At 44.9% G+C, this 18,466-nt stretch overlaps 1 protein-coding gene across 1 annotated transcript; it reads left to right on the top strand.

Moving 5' to 3' along the window:
- The first annotated feature begins 3,374 nt into the window (after positions 1 to 3,374).
- Positions 3,375 to 6,771, top strand: hykk.2 (hydroxylysine kinase, tandem duplicate 2). Its single transcript, XM_029500405.1, has 5 exons — positions 3,375 to 3,497; positions 3,585 to 3,899; positions 4,723 to 4,865; positions 5,169 to 5,349; positions 5,466 to 6,771. The coding sequence occupies exons 2-5, from the start codon at positions 3,596 to 3,598 to the stop codon at positions 5,906 to 5,908; spliced, it is 1,071 nt and encodes a 356-aa protein (XP_029356265.1). The 5' UTR covers positions 3,375 to 3,497; positions 3,585 to 3,595; the 3' UTR covers positions 5,909 to 6,771.
- Positions 6,772 to 18,466: the final 11,695 nt, after the last annotated feature.

Below are 18,466 nucleotides of genomic sequence, written 5' to 3'. Positions count from 1 at the left end.
GAGAGAGGAGAGACAGGAAGAGAGAGGAGAGACAGGAAGAGAGGGGAGACAGGCAGAGAGGGGAGACAGGAAGACAGAGGCGAGAAAGGAAGAGAGAGGGGAGACAGGAAGAGAGAGGGAGACAGGAAGAGAGAGGAGAGACAGGAAGAGAGAGGGAGACAGGAAGAGAGAGGAGAGACAGGAAGAGAGAGGGGAGACAGGAAGAGAGAGGAGAGACAGGAAGAGAGAGGGGAGACAGGAAGAGAGAGGGGAGACAGGAAGAGAGGGGAGACAGGAAGAGAGAGGGAGACAGGAAGAGAGAGGAGAGACAGGAAGAGAGAGGAGAGACAGGAAGAGAGAGGAGAGACAGGAAGAGAGGGGGAGGACAGAGAGAGGGGAGACAGGAAGACAGAGGCGAGAAAGGAAGAGAGAGGGGAGACAGGAAGAGAGAGGAGAGACAGGAAGGGAGAGGAGAAAAAGGAAGAGAGAGGGAGACAGGAAGAGAGGGGAGACAGAAAGAGAGAGGGAGACAGGAAGAGAGGGGAGACAGGAAGAGAGAGGAGAGACAGGCAGAGAGGGAGACAGGAAGAGAGAGGAGAGACAGGAAGAGAGAGGGAGACAGGCAGAGAGGGGACAGGAAGAGAGAGGAGAGACAGGCAGAGAGGGGAGACAGGAAGAGAGAGGAGACAGGCAGAGAGGGGAGAGACAGGCAGAGAGGGGAGACAGGCAGAGAGAGGAGACAGGAAGAGAGGGAGACAGGAAGAGAGAGGGGAGACAGGAAGAGAGAGGGGAGACAGGCAGAGAGGGAGACAGGAAGAGAGAGGAGAGACAGGAAGAGAGGGGAGACAGGCAGAGAGGGGAGACAGGAAGACAGAGGCGAGAAAGGAAGAGAGAGGGGAGACAGGAAGAGAGAGGAGAAAAAGGAAGAGAGAGGGAGACAGGAAGAGAGGGGAGACAGAAAGAGAGAGGGAGACAGGAAGAGAGGGGAGACAGGAAGAGAGAGGAGAGACAGGAAGAGAGGGAGACAGGAAGAGAGAGGAGAGACAGGAAGAGAGAGGGGAGACAGTCAGAGAGGGGACAGGAAGAGAGAGGAGAGACAGGAAGAGAGAGGGGAGACAGGCAGAGAGGGGAGACAGGAAGAGAGAGGAGAGACAGGAAGAGAGAGGGGAGAAAGGAAGAGAGAGGAGAGACAGGAAGAGAGGGGAGACAGGCAGAGAGGGGAGACAGGAAGACAGAGGCGAGAAAGGAAGAGAGAGGAGACAGGAAGAGAGAGGAGAGACAGGAAGAGAGAGGGAGACAGGAAGAGAGAGGGGAGACAGGCAGAGGGGAGACAGGAAGAGAGGGGAGACAGGAAGAGAGAGGGAGACAGGAAGAGAGGGGAGACAGGAAGAGAGAGGAGAGAAAGGAAGAGAGAGGAGAGAAAGGAAGAGAGAGGGAGACAGGAAGAGAGGGGAGAGACAGGCAGAGAGGGGAGAGACAGGCAGAGAGAGGAGACAGGAGGAGAGAGGAGACAGGCAGAGAGGGGAGAGACAGGCAGAGAGGGGAGACAGGCAGAGAGAGGAGACAGGAAGAGAGGGAGACAGGAAGAGAGAGGGGAGACAGGAAGAGAGAGGGGAGACAGGCAGAGAGGGGAGACAGGAAGAGAGAGGAGAGACAGGCAGAGAGGAGAGACAGGAAGAGAGGGAGACAGGAAGAGAGAGGGGAGACAGGCAGAGAGAGGAGAGAAAGGAAGAGAGAGGGGAGACAGGCAGAGAGGGGAGACAGGAAGAGAGAGGAGAGACAGGAAGAGAGAGGGGAGACAGGCAGAGAGGGGAGACAGGAAGACAGAGGCGAGAAAGGCAGAGAGAGGAGACAGGAAGAGAGAGGAGACACAGGAAGAGAGAGGGGAGACAGGCAGAGAGGGGAGACAGGAAGAGAGAGGAGAGACAGGCAGAGAGGGGACAGGAAGAGAGAGGAGAGACAGGAAGAGAGAGGGGAGACAGGCAGAGAGGGGAGACAGGAAGAGAGAGGAGAGACAGGAAGAGAGAGGGGAGACAGGCAGAGAGGGGACAGGAAGAGAGAGGAGAGACAGGAAGAGAGAGGGGAGACAGGCAGAGAGGGGAGACAGGAAGAGAGAGGAGAGACAGGAAGAGAGAGGGGAGACAGGCAGAGAGGGGAGACAGGAAGACAGAGGCGAGAAAGGAAGAGAGAGGAGACAGGAAGAGAGAGGAGAGACAGGAAGAGAGAGGGAGACAGGAAGAGAGAGGGAGACAGGAAGAGAGGGGAGACAGGAAGAGAGAGGAGAGAAAGGAAGAGAGAGGAGAGAAAGGAAGAGAGAGGGAGACAGGAAGAGAGGGGAGAGACAGGCAGAGAGGGGAGAGACAGGCAGAGAGAGGAGACAGGAGGAGAGAGGAGACAGGCAGAGAGGGGAGAGACAGGCAGAGAGGGGAGACAGGAGGAGAGAGGAGACAGGCAGAGAGGGGAGAGACAGGCAGAGAGGGGAGACAGGAGGAGAGAGGAGACAGGCAGAGAGGGGAGAGACAGGCAGAGAGGGGAGACAGGAGGAGAGAGGAGACAGGCAGAGAGGGGAGAGACAGGCAGAGAGGGGAGACAGGCAGAGAGAGGAGACAGGAGGAGAGAGGAGACAGGCAGAGAGGGGAGAGACAGGCAGAGAGGGGAGACAGGCAGAGAGAGGAGACAGGAAGAGAGGGAGACAGGAAGAGAGAGGGGAGACAGGAAGAGAGAGGGGAGACAGGCAGAGAGGGGAGACAGGAAGAGAGAGGAGAGACAGGAAGAGAGGGGAGACAGGAGGAGAGAGGAGACAGGCAGAGAGGAGAGACAGGAAGAGAGAGGGGAGACAGGCAGAGAGGAGAGACAGGAAGAGAGAGGGGAGACAGGAAGAGAGAGGGGAGACAGGCAGAGAGGAGAGACAGGAAGAGAGAGGGGAGACAGGCAGAGAGGAGAGACAGGAAGAGAGAGGGGAGACAGGCAGAGAGGAGAGACAGGAAGAGAGAGGGAGACAGGCAGAGAGAGGGGACTTGTTTTTGAAATGACGAGCAGAAATGTATTTTTTGCTCTCCTCTCCTTAATGATTATTATTATTATATTTTATTTTGGTATGTGACCTTCAGCCCGTCAATAATCAAACCGCCTTTAACATTTAACATTTATCAACATTTAACTGATCTTTCTCTTCATCAGACTCCAGAAATCTAAAATCTAAACCTAAATATTGTGATTTCTCGTCTTGTGTAGCTTTATTTACCTTTCCTGTATTTAATATTTACTTTATTTGTTTTCATCATTTTAATGTGATGACTTCCTTGTTCTGTTCATTAATGCATTTTATTTTACTCAGACACTGACAGGCTCTGTTCGCTCCCTGAATGTTTTAATGCCTGTTATGATCCATGAAGGGCTTAAAAACAGAACCTCCAGCAGGGGGCAGCTTTTGTTCGCAGCCTGCTGCAGTTCTGCAGAAGAAGGTACCGAAGGACAGGAAATCCGCCAGCAGCCTCCTCAGCGCACAGCTGGACCAGGTAGGTCTAGAAGTTTGTTTTTATTGAGATTTTTTATTTTATTCGTACGTTGTTCTGATTTATAATACGTCTTTACTTCCTGTTCAGGTTCAGCACTGATGACGGAGAACAAAACCAACCCCAAATTCAGCCTCTCTCAGGCGTGTGAGGTGACGCAGCGGCTCTTCGGTCTGTCGCTGTCAGAGATCCGCTCTCTGCCCAGCTACGATGACCAGAACTTCTTTGTGGCGTCGGCAGACGGCGGCAAATACATCCTGAAGATTATGAACTCGGAGGACAGCAAGAACCCCAAGCTGGTAGAGATGCAGACTTACACCATGACCTTCCTGCGCCAGAAAGGCTTTCCCACTCAGGTGGTGCAGCCCACGACCTCTGGACAGCTGCAGAGTCTGGAGGAAACAGGTGTGACCCCCCCCCCCCCCCCCCAGGCTCACAGCTCCTGAACACTCTGTCAGCACTCACCTAACAATGTGGTGGATTCTGTCAGCTGCCTTTTCTAAGCTAAAGCACCAAAGTGCTGCACAGCTTGACAGAAGAATAGTAATAAAATACTGATGTTAAAGTGTCATAAAAAAAATACTACACAGGAAACAACGTGTACTCAGAGGTGTGTTTTTAGAGGTTTTAAAAACCTCCATGGAGTCAGTTCATCCAGGGGCATGAATGGGCATGAAAACACCAAAGCTTTCACCCTGAAAGCAAATGATAACTGTTATTTAATAAAAAACACATCATCTTAACAGTTATCATCACGTCCAATAAAGTCAAGTCGGCTGAAATGTACTTTTAATGTAACCTTCAGCTTTTAGACACAATTTCTTCCCTTTGTGATGCCATGTAGTGGTTTGTGTTGTTGCAGCTGTAGCTCTGTGGACAGATCTGTTTGTTCATGGTGCAGCTCCTCTGCTTCATTAGTAAAAGGCCCTCAGGCAAGAAACTGAACAGATGATGTGTGTTTGTGTGTGTCATCTTATTTATTGATGGATGGAACGAGCTCTTTTTGTGCAGTTCTCAACGTCTGTCCTCCCAGCTACTCCAGAAGCACGTCTGTTTCCCACATATTTGAATTCTTTTGTTTTTAAAACTTGTGTATTTGTATGTAACACAAATAGATATTATTAATTCATATTATTACACTTAATCAATGTGAAAAAGTGTAGCTCTCCATATCTGACTCTGAGAGGGAAAAATGACTGTAATACTAACCCGTATTTACCCCGGGCAGATTGTGGAAATGGCCCTCAGAAGTACCTGGTGCGGCTGTTGACTTATTTGCCCGGAACTACGCTTTCCAAGGTTCCTTTAACGCCGCAGTTGCTGTATGAGGCCGGTAAGATGGCAGCCATGATGGACAAAACCCTGCAAGAGGTATTAAAACAGGACAGTGCTTTACTTTCCATTCAGTGATCACCTATAGAACTTCTCCTGAGGGAGGGGGGTTCATTTGAACCTACTTTGAGTTGGTTGTTTTGGTGTTAACATCATTTCTGCTCTGTTTCCCTCTAAAAATTAACATCATGTTGTATTTCAGACATCAGGAAAACGTTTAGTGAGGAGGAGGGACATTTGAGGACAGAAGCACGTTCAAGACAAAGAGGCAGGGTCCATTCTGAAGCAGACTCCTTTCACTCCGTCATGTTTTGATTTTGTTCGTCTGTTTGTTTTTGTCAGATGGAACATCCTTTTCTCTGCGAGCTTCAGAGGGAGGGTTTCATTTGGAGCCTGTCAAACGTTGACCTTGTGGAAAAATACCTCAGCGTGTTAGATGGTGATCCTCTGCAGGACATGGCCAAGTCCATCATTCATCAGTACAAAACCTCTGTGGTCCCCAAGCAGCCCAACTTCCGCAAGTGTGAGTGAGACGCCGCTTTTTTGTTTTTTTTTTTCGTTACATTTGCTTTGCCGCCTCCTTTCAAACAGTGTTGATTGTAAACGGAGGTGAGATTTTTCCTTTATTTCTCTTCACAGGCATCAACCACGGCGACTTCAACGACCTCAACGTGCTTGTGCAGCCTGACGGGAACGACGGCCACACGATTTCTGGCATCCTTGACTTTGGGGACATGAACAGCGGCTACTACATCCACGAGCTGGCCATCACCATCATGTACATGATGACGGAGCACCCGAACCCCATCGAGGTGGGAGGACCCGTCCTCGCCGGCTGGGAGAGCGTCCTCCCGCTCCAGCAGGAGGAGAGAGATTGTCTCTATGTGCTGGTGCTCTGCCGCTTCTTGCAGTCTCTGGTTTATGCTCGCTACTTCGCGACCCTGCAACCTGAAAACACAGAGTATCTGATGATCACATCCAAGAAGGGCGTCCACACCATCCGGCTGCTGTGGGAGCTCGGGAGGGAGCATGCGGAGAAGGTGTGGTTCGAGAGCGCCGCTCAGTTTAGTGACAGGAAATGAGGAATATTTTCAGGATTTATTGTTTAGTTTTAAGTTACAGGGTCACTATAATAACCAAAATGAATCAGAACTAATCATGAAAAGTCAGTTTATCTGGGAACAATAATTGGAAAGTGATTAAATTCCAGAGAACCTGGATCATCTTCAGTAAGTGCCTGCGGTCGTCAGACTTTCCTTCATCCAGGAGATGAGCTAATTTTTCTCAACAGTTTTTTTTTACTGAGGCAGGGATCAACACTTTTCTTCTCTTTATAGATTTTAAAAAATGAAACAGTTACCGATGTTAAAACCAAACCAGAGTTTAGTAATACTGTAAGTCACTGTGCACAAGGAGATCGAGGGTCGGCCATAAAAGAAGTTAGTGAGTGAAGGAGAGGGAGGTTAAGTCACAGCTGCTGTTTCCATTCCTAAATTCCTAAATTCTGCAGCTGCCACGTGGAAGCCAGAGATATCTGAGAGCGGGCACATCACGGCTGCATCACGTGATCTGGAGGTTCAGCTGACATGAGTTTTTACACCTAACAACACAGATTAGCTCTACAACTGCACAGACACTAAACTCCAATCTGAATGAACCACTTTAGCAGCTGCACATCATGTAAATGAAAAAATATTGTAAAATGTTGAAAAATTGAAAACTCAGGTTTCATGTAATCTCTGTGTGAACAGACAAAGCTGCAGCTGGTGTGAGAACACACACACGTCCTCACATTTTTATTTTTTTTTTGTAATTGTAAAATACTGTTAACACAAAGTGCCATCACTACATCATCAGTTTCATAATTACATTGGGAATAATATATTTTTGACTCAGTCACTGTTTTGTTGTCTCTGAATAACAATAATAATAAAGAAATGCTTTCCTCAAACCTCGTATGATGTTAATAAACAGAATACATTTAACTCATTAAGACCTGGAAGTGGAGACACCTGTAGATCTGCGTGTTTTTAGGTGTAAGCATTTCTTTAGTGGCTCATTAGTGAATATCCTGAAGGAAAGACATTTAACATCAACAGCATAAACCCAGCGTCTCTTATAGAAATAAGCTTTTTTTCTGTTCTCTAGGAAAACAATACAGTCTTTGACCCGCATTATATAATGTTAAAAACAACCACCACCCTAATCTAAAGTCCATGTGTCCACTGCTGGTGGTGAGATTGTGTTGTTAATCATTGTTTAGATGAAGAACGAGCACACGCTCCTTTCTATAGTTTTCATTTATTTGGTTATTGGACCGCCTATCATTTTATTCTTCTCTAACTGCAGGATGTGTGAGGTGTTAAGTTCCCATGTTCATGATAAACTCTTCATTTAGTGCCAGTGACTTTTTGGCTCTTCAGCTGTTGCATCATGGGACGCTGGTGCCTTGTAAATTTACTGTTTGGATTCTTTTCTGCGCTTTTCAGTTCATTCATGTTGTACGGCTTTTCCTCTGCAGCTCTAATCCGATATAATCCAAAGAAGACAACATTAATGGTTTAAACTAAACTCTAAACAAACACACAAATCTCCCCTCTCTGCAGACACCGATGCATTTTCTTTTTTCTTTCTTACATTACTTAGCAAACTGCATCATTTTCATTATTTGATGGCAGCTGATAAGTTTAGAAATGCTCTTTGTATTGTTCAATCCTGGAGACTCTCACCCTCTGATTATTTTCTATTTTCTCTTTAACACCATCCTTTAAATACAAGTTTTTATCTTTATATACTTCAGCTCTTACTCTCAGTTTTGTTTCCTTCCTCCATTCCACTTCCTTTTATTTCATTTTTTATTTTTTTATTTTATCTTTATTGCTCTGTAGTGTGAATTCAACTTCTTGCTGACCACAGCTTGTCCTGACTTCGTGTTATTGTGCTTTTTATTACGATGATTATCTTTATTATATTACAGCCCTTTGTGCTGAATCGTTGAATGAAAAATAGTACAGATGAAGACTGAGTCATCTTAATATCACTGAGTTTAACCGTTGAACTAGGAGCTGTATTCATTTCACTGTTGCATCAGTTCTACTTGTTGCTTCTTGTTCTTGAAGAACTGGTCAGATGAAATGTTTCTTGCAGTTGGGGTTAAAATCTGCTGTATTGCTGCCCTCTGGTGGTTCTCATGAGCGCCTACAGCTAAAGGACGAAAGGACTAAAGGACGACTGCAAAATTTAAAAACACCCATTTAAAGTATTTCAGCTAACTGCGGTGATAAACTTGTTGTATCTTGTTTCCTCTTTCAGAGGTCAACAAGCAGAACAGTGAATTATGAATTCATCATCAGCTGTTATCAAGACGCCTCCACATGGACGCAGGAATCGTAATTTTTCGCTTCAGACCTGCATCAAAGTTGTTCTTTTGTGTGAGACAAACAGGAATCTGGGCTTGAGATCTGGTTTTACTGGATTCTCCACAAAACACACACACACACATATATATGTTGAAAAGCTTATGGCTTTCAGAAACAGGACTGACAGACGGCCTGATGATGGATAAGTCTGTTTTCTGATCAGTGAATGTAAAAGTGCGTTGACTGTGATCAGCCTTTATTATTATGTGCTGCACAGTTAACATCCGCAGGTTTTTGTCAAAATTAATATAAAACCCAGATTTTCTGATCCGAGGAAAAGAGGCTACACTGAACCATAAATGTGAAGACGTGTAAATCATTGTTGTCCTGATAATATCTGAAGTTAAGCTCATACATCAGATTAAATGAGGACTGAAAACTATTTGATGATGAATTCCTTCAGTTTCCTCTACAAATAGATTTTAAAAGTGTTTTTTTTTTTTAAGGATTAAGTAAATTATCGGCTGCAGTTGGTTGGAGGGATGCTGACGGTGGAGCCATTTTGACAATTTGAGTTAGTTAGACAAACTGTTGTGAAGCTGCTTTGACTGTTTCCCTCTAGATGTTAACTCGTAAGTGAAAAACGGGGTTGTGTGCAGAAACTTCAGCCTGCAGCAGGTTGAAAATGAAGCTTTGACCCCTCAGTGTGTCGAACACGTGTGATGGTAAGGTGTTAAATAGATAGATAGATCCTCCTCCCCCCAGCTGGAGTCACCAGACCTTGACGTTTTCAAACAACAGATTCCAGTTTGGAGCATGTCCAGCGTTCCTCTGCTGGAGAGCTTCCTCTGGCTGATGGATGGAGATCCCCTGCAGGTCGGGATCAAAGCGGCCATCGAACCGTTTAAATCACACGTGCAGCCCAAAATCAGCTCCTTCCAGGAAGGTAATGCAGATAAAGCATCCACGTTCACTGTGCCCACGCCGACTCTGCTCATTCAGCTCAGCGGGAACTAAACATTAAGTTTATTTTGTGTTCCGCCTCCAGACTCTTCATAAGAAAAACATTTTTACATTGATAACGCGTCACATGTGACAGGAAGTGCCAATCAGCAGGCTGACTTTTAGGGTGAACCAGGTGTATTATATTAATAATATTGTCAAATAAATCAGAGGATTATAAAGTAATATAATACTGTAGCAGGAGACGGGGGCCTGTCGGCCTCCCAGCACCATAACGGGGCCACAAAGTCCAGAATTCATTCGATTTTTAAACATTCCCTCCAGTATCAGTAGTGCTCTGGTCTACCTGCACTGTTATCATATTAAGTACTTCTGAAATTGAGAATTTAATGGCTCCACTTTACCTGAATATATTAGCTCTTATTCAGGAAGAATCCACAGGGACCTGAATGACACGGACATCCTCGTGGTGCCGGCCGTCATCCTGGACTAGAGTAGCAGGACATGATTCAGGGAGGCCAGCTCGTACTCTGAAGTGTTCCTCAGCAGGTCAGCAATTATTATTTTTTTTAACCTTTTGTATCCAATTTCTGTGGCTTCATCAGAAAGATCCTGTCAAACATCTGATCTGGAAAATATCAGGAGACATTCTGGAGGAAATGATTCTATAAACAACACAATCGTTAAAATGAAGATTACAAAAAAGCTGCTGACTTTATGTTAATTATGATTTTGACATTTAACTGTAATACATGAGGATGACTAAACACTGAGTTATTAATATTTAAACCACAAATTGAAACATCCCCTTTGAGGATTATAAATTATGTGTCAGTCTGGGTGAGAAAAACAAAACAAACAAAGGTTTGTTGTCTCACAGGCACATTTGAAGCTGTTTTGACAGCAAACAGCTCCGTTTATCAGTTAATGCATCATCTTCTCCAAGTTCAGGGACCTCAGAGTTGAGTCCAGGTTTATTTCTGGTGTCGATCTTATTGTTGTGCTCTGTAGCACACTTTAGTTTTAAAAAGGAGTGTGTTATGTAAAAGGCATTGTGACCTTCAGCCCAGACAGAGCTGTTGAACACTAGATGGAGACATCCAACCACTGATCCACCTTCTGGCTCCTTCTGAGAAAACGTCCAATAAGGCGGATGATTTAAAACCTGAACAACAACAACAAAAAAAGGTTAAATTCAAGTCGAGTTCTAAACATGAACATGAACCCACATCATCATTCTGCAGAATTACAAGGTCTGAACATATTTTTCTCAATATCAGAGATGTTATATTTTTAAACAGCGACATAATGAATCAATCATATCCAAATAAAGGAAAGTAAAACTGTTGATCAAAGCTGTGAAATGTGAAATGTGACTTCAATGCTAAGGGACTGTATGAAGAAGTTGGGATAAAAAGCCTTGACACTCCTCAGATGTGAAGATGTTTCCATGTTTTCACACCGAAGGACGAGCAGGAAGTGACCTGAGGAGAAGCTTCATCGACGGGACGGCGGAGCTCTGATGAAACAGTTAAAGTAGGAGGTCTGGTGTTTTTTCTTTTTTGTCTGTCTCACCTCTGAGAGCTGCTGTGCTGCCGACACCTCAGCCAGAGACAGCATGTCCAACGCCTTCACACACACACACACCTTTCTGCACTCCCACCTCAAGGGCGCCATCTGCCCTCTGCCCCCGCTGCAGCCCTGATCTGTCCCTCCGCTCATGCAGAAAAAGTCATAGTGTGCATTTGCGAGTGCTTGAGGCTCAGATCTGAACCTTCACACAGTTTCCCCCCAAAGCCCCAATCCCCCCCGTTTCTCTTCAGCCTTTTCTCCTTTTGTCTTTGTAATACTTTAAATCCGTGCTCCACAAATGATAAAATATGAGACAGAAATGGCAACACTCAGAGGACTTAGCTTAATACACCAACCCCACTTATCGGTGCCATTAATCCTCTTGGCATTTCAAAACAGAGCACTGGGCCTACACTGCACCTTTTTCTTTTTTTTTATACGCCACAGAAATTCAATTTACACTCCAAAGACCACCAATCTGCAGGCTTTTAACGTCACAGTTTGCTGTTTCAGAAATATTCTTGAGCCTTCTGAGCGACTTTTCTTTATTTTACCTATTTAGATATTCTTACAGCTCTTTTAAGAGAAAGGCAAAAAGATGAAGGACAAAGAACTGTCCGAATTACAAATTAAACACAGTTTATCCGGTCCACACGTGGCAGAATGAAAAGTTCCTTTTGTGTTTTATGAAAGTCGCAGTTAAATGAAAAGAGGAAAAAAGGCTGTTTCTGTCTGCGTGCCAATCATAAGGAGAATTTTCTCCAGGACGAGCTCGGTGTTACTGATTTCCATGGAAGTGTGTTTGTGTGACTGCGGTTCAGCTCCTCGGAGTCATTTCTGAGATGATTTTGGACTTTTTGGAGCCCCGCTGGACTCAAAACGTCTTCATCAATCATGGCCTCGGTTCTTGGAAACACTTTCTGGACTGCGAATGCTCACTTTGTAAAATTTGACCATAAAAAAAAAAAAAAAAAAAAAAAAGGAAAAGCTAACTGAGCATTTCATAACAAATAAAATTATCCTATTGCCAATCATAATTATGATCTTTAGTGTTAGCTTTGTTGAGCATTTGGAGTTTCCTTGTGGTTTTTTTTTTTCATTATTGTTGTGTAAGAAAACATTTTTGGATGAATTTATTTTTTCAGATTTGTGGCCTAATAAATGTGCCACGTTGCACATAAAACACTTTTAACTTCTACCAAATGGGAAGTGAAGCCAAAGCTGACGAGCCTTAAAGCTGCAGTCCATCTAATGACCATCAGCTGTGAAAAGAAGTTAGGTTGTATTGAAGTCAATGGGAAAATGTCCCTCCCGCTCCCTGATTTATGAGCTCAGGAAACATTTTTCTGATGAGTTTATGGTCTCAGTCTCTAGTTTCAAACCCTGAGCACGACAGAGCCAGTCAGCTCCACCTCTTCCTCTGAATACGGTTTCCTCCGGTCTGAAAAAACAAAAAAAAGAGAGATGGCTGACATCCAAATTGCAAACTGGAGGCTCACAAACCGAATGGCTGACGTCATGTTGGTTTCCATCGAGCAGGACTTTGTATTGACAGTGAAAAATGAGCTCACACAGGCCAAGAAATATCTGCGTTTGGATCCTGGACACTTTAAAGCTGTCATGATTACCGGAGTCCAAACTTCCAGGACCAGCTGAGGAAGCCATTCAGGTCGGGACACTCTGTTCCTCCCGTCACCCATCACCTGCATCTCTTTATGTTCCTGAAAGCAAACAGCCTCGCTCCTTAATATGGATTTATCAGATGCACAGCTCTCGGCCAAGTGTGAGCTGCTGCCAGACTGACCTGTTAGGGATCCTGACAGACGCTCCTGTAATGCCATTAGCTCCGTGTCCGGACCATCTAAGGCGGCGGAGGTGTCGGAGCTTATAGCAGCCTAATGGGCCTGTCTGTGTTAACAAAGATGTTTCTCATCTGTTAAGTTAGTCGACAGTTTGGCAACGTCCTCAAAAAGCTGTGTCCATTACTTAATTAGCAGCACTTTGAGGATGCAGTTTCCGAGCTTTTAAGGAACGGCTTTGTTTACTTGGATGCCATTATCAAAGACAGGCGAGGCTGGATTACACAGATTCTTTTTGTGGAGAATTTCTCTTTCTTCTGTTGATTTAGTGGCATCATTTGTATTCTAAAGAGAACAGCCTTCAAGGATAAAGTCACTTCTGCAGTGCAACAACTTTCTGACCGAGGCGGCCTCCTGCAGAAACAAAAAGGGAGCGACGCTTTCAGAGGCGGCCTCTTCGGTCTTATCGGTTTGTTTCAGAGCGTCTGGGCTTCGCAGACAGACGCCGGACTCGGAGCACGGAGTGGAGATTCATTAAAACCTTCGCACATTATCACATGTCACTTTTCAGTGGACGCCTCCACAAAGCGTCATGGTGGCCTTTCTGCGGCGAACAGGTGGGGAGCGGGACGGCCTCTCACGGCCTCCACATTAGGAGGGGGGTGGCTAATTGATTAGACAGACTGGATTTACTGAGCTGACTGAGTCACAGGGCAAAGAAAGAAATCAGTGTGAGGAGGAGGAAGGTGTCGATTCCACAGAGACACGAGGAAGGAAGAACTGCAGGACTCAGATCAACCCTCTCCTTCTGGCTTAAAACAAGATGGCTGACAAACAAATTACAAGCAGGAGGTTTCAAAAAAGCCGCTGACAGGCTGACGGGTGACGTCAGGGAGGTTTGATGGAGACGGAAGTGTACGCTCCATTTTCAGCCTTTTTCAGGAGCTTCCACTATATTTTTATACAACAGGAGAGATAAATTCATCATTCCTAAACTGTCATACAAGCTTTTAATACTCTTGAACTGTGCTGATGGTCGGGGGGGGGCAGAGTGGAACCTCTTGTCTCATATTATCAACACACCATTTTCACACAAGGCCAAATTATGAAAGCTTTCTTGATTTGTTGGTTTTAATTTGCACATTAACCTTTACAGTCAATTATTTCTCATCATTTCTTTATTTCTCCTTCTGCTGTCCTTCAGACGCATCCTTCTACTTTCCAGTTCATATTTTTTTGTCCTTTTCTAGACTTCTTCCCTCCTGTGATTCACATTCTTGACACCGTCTGACTCGACGCTGTTGTGCTCCTGATCCGCCCACACACTGAACGTATAGCTGAACTGAATATAAAAATGTACACCGTCTGAGTCTCAGAGACAGTTTCAGACGCCCCCACATGCCTGGCGGCCGAGCGCTGGACACATAAATCCTGTCAACTGAATGTGTCACGAAAAACAACAACTGCAGAATCTGTTGGAGACATCACAGCAACACAAACGTTTAGACGTTTGTGATAACACAATCAGCTTAAAGCAGCGAGCAGACAAGCGATATGATTCTCCGAAGGCTGCTGCTTCAAACAGACTCTTTCAGATGGAAAAAAGAAGGATGGAACAAAAACCATGTTTGAAATTTTTGTGAAAGTCTGCTGACGGTGAATTTCACTTTCATTTTATATTTAAAGGTTTCCCTTTTTTTAAACCATTAGAACACATATTTGGAGGATAAGGTGACCTGAACTGTTCTTTACTCCATCCTGATTGGGTGATGCAGTCTGTCAATCATATGGTAGCCACGCCCCTCCTACATCTCCTTTCATTTTTTTGTTAGCAAGCAGTAAAAATTTGTTCTAACCAGGAAAATGGCAGAAATGCTGAAAGGATTGTGTTTATTGCTCCGGACAGACCTTGTTTTGTTTCCTCAGAGCTGAGATGGACAGAGAGGACTGTGGGTGTTAGATGGACACACAGCGAGATATATATGATCCTGCATTAATGCCAGACACTAAATCTGGCCTATAATGACCCTGTCTGTTTTTTCACTTTGTCCTCTCTGAACAACAATTTTGTTCGGTGCCAAAATGTCTTTCAATACTTTCTTTGTCTGTAGATAGAAAACAGACTGCTTCGTTTTGTATCTTCTTCTTTAGCAGGATGATGAGGCGCTCTCTGAAGACTCTCTGGTGGAGGTGAAGAATCGGCTTCTCCTCCAAACACAGCCAAAGTTTTATTTTCTGTCTTTATTTCTTTATTTCTTTTTCAGCTTGACACTGATGTCACAGCTCATGTTGAGCGCCGCCGGCAGTGACCTGAAACCCAACACGTCCAAAAGGTGAAGAAAATCTGAGATTGGAGGAGACACGTCTGCAGCCAGCAAGGGCAAAACCAGGCGAGAGAGAGAGAGCATCCCGTTTTACCCTCCACCATCTCAGGTCATTAACAGACTCGTCTCCGGAGGTTTCAGTCAGGATGTAGGAGGACGAAGGCATCTCCATCTTGCTGCTCACATCCTCTGGCAGAAAGGGGGAGGGGGAGAAGCAGATTAGTATTTGCTCATCAGGTCAAAGGTCATGATCGATTTTTTTTATAGAGAAAAGTGGGAGAAACTACTTTTCGACTTCTGCTGCGATACACAAACTTCCACTGAACGCCGTCATCAAATGATGTTATTTAAACATATCAATAAATAAGAGTTGTGGAATCAGCAGCCCAACAGAGCGTTTTGTGAATCCTCCAGTTTGTAATTTATTGATTTATTTTTTAAACCAGAATCAACACAGTAGCCCCCAAATAAATTTAGATAAAACAGGATCGTATTTCATTGATTAAATTATAAGAACATTTACTGAGAATGTGAGAAATAGGGACATTTTCCAATTGACTTCAATACAGCCTAACTCTACATCACAACCACTGATACTACTTATATAGAATGAATATTTAAGAGTCTTAAGCAGGTTAAAGATTTAGCTTTACAGACTCAGTCCAGATCAGGTCCAGGTTTATAGTCTGCAGATGAAACTGGGAGAAGAAACTTGAAGTCCTGGCTGTTCTGTTTTTTTGTATCTGACACCGAAGCTGCTGCACCGTCGGGGTTCAGTCTATGAAGTGAACTCTGGACGGCTGCCCGGTTTGTCAAGGTTAAGGAGGGACTGAACCAAAGCTTCAGATCCAAACAGGCAGATAGAAGCGCCGATTTTTTGGCTGAACAAAATCATTTTTCAGACAATATGAATTCTGTTGGACTCTCAGAGCATCATCTGCCAACAAAAATCTGTTATTTTGTACATTTATCACAAAAGCAAACTAAATGAATGAGTGTGTGTTGATCTCAGCTCCACTCAGATTGTTATAATGCTTAAATGAACTAAAATGAAATCGCACAAATTTCTCTGCTCTGACATATTTCCCATATTGGGCTTTTTTGCAGTGAAGGTCACGTGAGGCTGATGACGCCGATTTGTCTGTGTTGTAACAGCTGTTCCTCCATCGCTGCAGAGGACGAGCCTCGTTCTTCCTCCACCTCCAGCCGTTCCGCTTCTTTATTAAACACGTTGCTTTGCATCTGCTTCGTGTCACGAGGTAAATGGTGAGTGTGCAGGAATGAAAACACCACGGAGGACCTGAGATGAAAGAGAATCCACCCCGCCCTCCTCGCTTCAGTCTAACTCATTTAAGATGTTTACATGATAATTACTCGGCCCGCGTCATTAGAGCCAACGTTAACCCATTTTGTGGTTCAGTGGACTCACAACGGACTCCAACACGAGGTGTGGTTCACTGCACGAGTCACACACAGGCCCTGCATCCTGGTGGCTGTGTGGGCGGGTCAGCATGTGTGTGGCAGTTTGCGTGAACATGGCTCAGTGGGTCGACACGCACAGTGTGACGGAGAGAGTGTGACAGCTGAAATATACAGACAGACTGTCGCTCTGGACCGAAGCCTGCGAGCTTCACTCACAGATTTGATGCAGAGAGGCTCGAATTAAGACTCACCAAATGAAAACAGGAGGAACAACACCAATCCAAAAAGTTCCTCTGCTAGAGAAAGAACATCTTCCTTTCCTCAAAGCTTGGTGTGTTTATCTCGCTGCCTTTTGACAAATGACATCCATTAAAAGAGAAGTAGAGAAATTAAGAGAAAAGCTGAGGGATGGAAAAACTGTTTCACTGGAACAATAAAGTAAAATGTTCGACTGTGCAGAGCTGCAGGCAGCAGACAGCTTCTGCCGACGCTGCATCATATTTAGGCCCCTCAGCTTTTTGATAAAATGGATATTTTCATTCAACATTTAATTTCAACTAATTCTGCAAAATCTCCTCGCTCTTTGAGGGGAGAAATTGAGGTGACGAGGGGTTGGTTTTTGTTTCCCAGCTGTTAGCAAGATCGAGGAAACAGAAACAATGTTCTTTTTTTTTTGTTGCTGTTCGTTAGTTTTTCAGTTTTCATTATGGAGAACATCATATTTCGATTTGTTTCTGCATTCATTTTAGGATCTAAGGAAGTCCCACTCAGGACATGTGTTTCTGCTAAGAGTCTTGATGTGATGTGATGTTTGGCTGTGTGTATGTGTGTGTGTGTGTGTGTGTGTGTGTGTGTGGACACATGTGTGTATGTGTTTATAGACAGATAGTCTGAAAGCAAATGACATTGGAGACAGAGACGGAAAGATGGCAGGAGATCAGGAGCGAAGGAGGCGATGGGGAGGGAGGTGTGGACATCTAGTCTGTGAATCATTGAGGAGGGGAAGCAGAGAAGTATCGGTGGGGGGGGGGGTCGACCACTGATGACCCATCACACCCATCTACAGGATGCAGAATCTCTCTGCTTGTTGGCTTTCCTCACTTGTCCGTCCAGCCAACTTGAGGAAAGGCCTCGAACCCACGAGGCTCTCCTGCAAACTGGAGACCAGATGACTCGGCTTTGGCTCGGCAGCCCCCTCTGAACTGCAAATAATGTGTGAGAGTGAATATTGTATTCGTGTTGTGAGAGCTTTGAGTGAAACCACATGGCGTCTGATGTTGAAATGTCAAGGCGCAGGTCAGAATTGAATTTAAAGTAGATACGAGTCGAGGGAAAACATCCAGAGAGGAAGGGAAGATTGAGAAGTTGTTTGCAGAGCTGCACTGGTCGAACTCTGCCGCTGCATCTTAGCTGCCTTTACACAAATCAAAGCTGGCAAGGAGGAATTTTCCTCTTCATTTACATACATCACCACTAATGATTTCCCTGTAATAAATAAATCTGCCAAACGCGGCTTTGAAGGGTTTCGTTTGAAGGCTCTGCCACAGAGTTTATGTTTCCTTTCAGCCACTCCAAACTGCCTTCCTGCTTCCTGATCTGATTAGCTACCTGCCCGGTTGTTGTGGATTTGCTTCACCTATCGTCCTGTAAACCTCCTTTTTTACTCTTCCACTTGGATCTTGTCTCCTGGTTTGAACCCAGAACCTTCTTATCTGGGGCTTTCCTGTGTGTCCCCCTCTTGTGGCTTCTCTCAGGTACTTCGGTTAGTTGGGAATGAAAAGTTGCCCGTTAGTGTGAAAGTGACGGCTCGTCTCGGCCCTGTCATACATTTATATTCACTGATTTGGATACTTTTTTTTTTTTTTTAAAGGGGTATTAAGAACTACTTCTGTTAAATCAGATCAAGATTTTCTAAAAAAGTGGAGCCTGAATGCCGGTTAGACATGTCGGACTTCCAGGAGAAACCTTCCTTCTCCTTCTGAACAAAAAGAAACATCCATCAATATTATTACAATAAACAGTGATCAGAAAATACTGGATTTGGCCTCAGAGGTGGACCACAATTTGTTTTTTCTACTCTCCAATCACAGAACATAAAGTAGTCTGACTCTCGGGGCTTCAGGTTCAGTTATAATGATTACAGCCACCAGAGGGCTGAAACACAAACAGAGGAGACTGACGGCGTCTCACTGCTCGGCTGA

The sequence above is a fragment of the Echeneis naucrates genome, chromosome 4, assembly GCF_900963305.1.
Source record: "Echeneis naucrates chromosome 4, fEcheNa1.1, whole genome shotgun sequence".
Lineage (NCBI taxonomy): Eukaryota > Metazoa > Chordata > Actinopteri > Carangiformes > Echeneidae > Echeneis > Echeneis naucrates.
The sequence above is the reverse complement of the archived record's forward strand: the minus strand, read 5'-3'. Positions and strand labels throughout refer to the sequence as shown.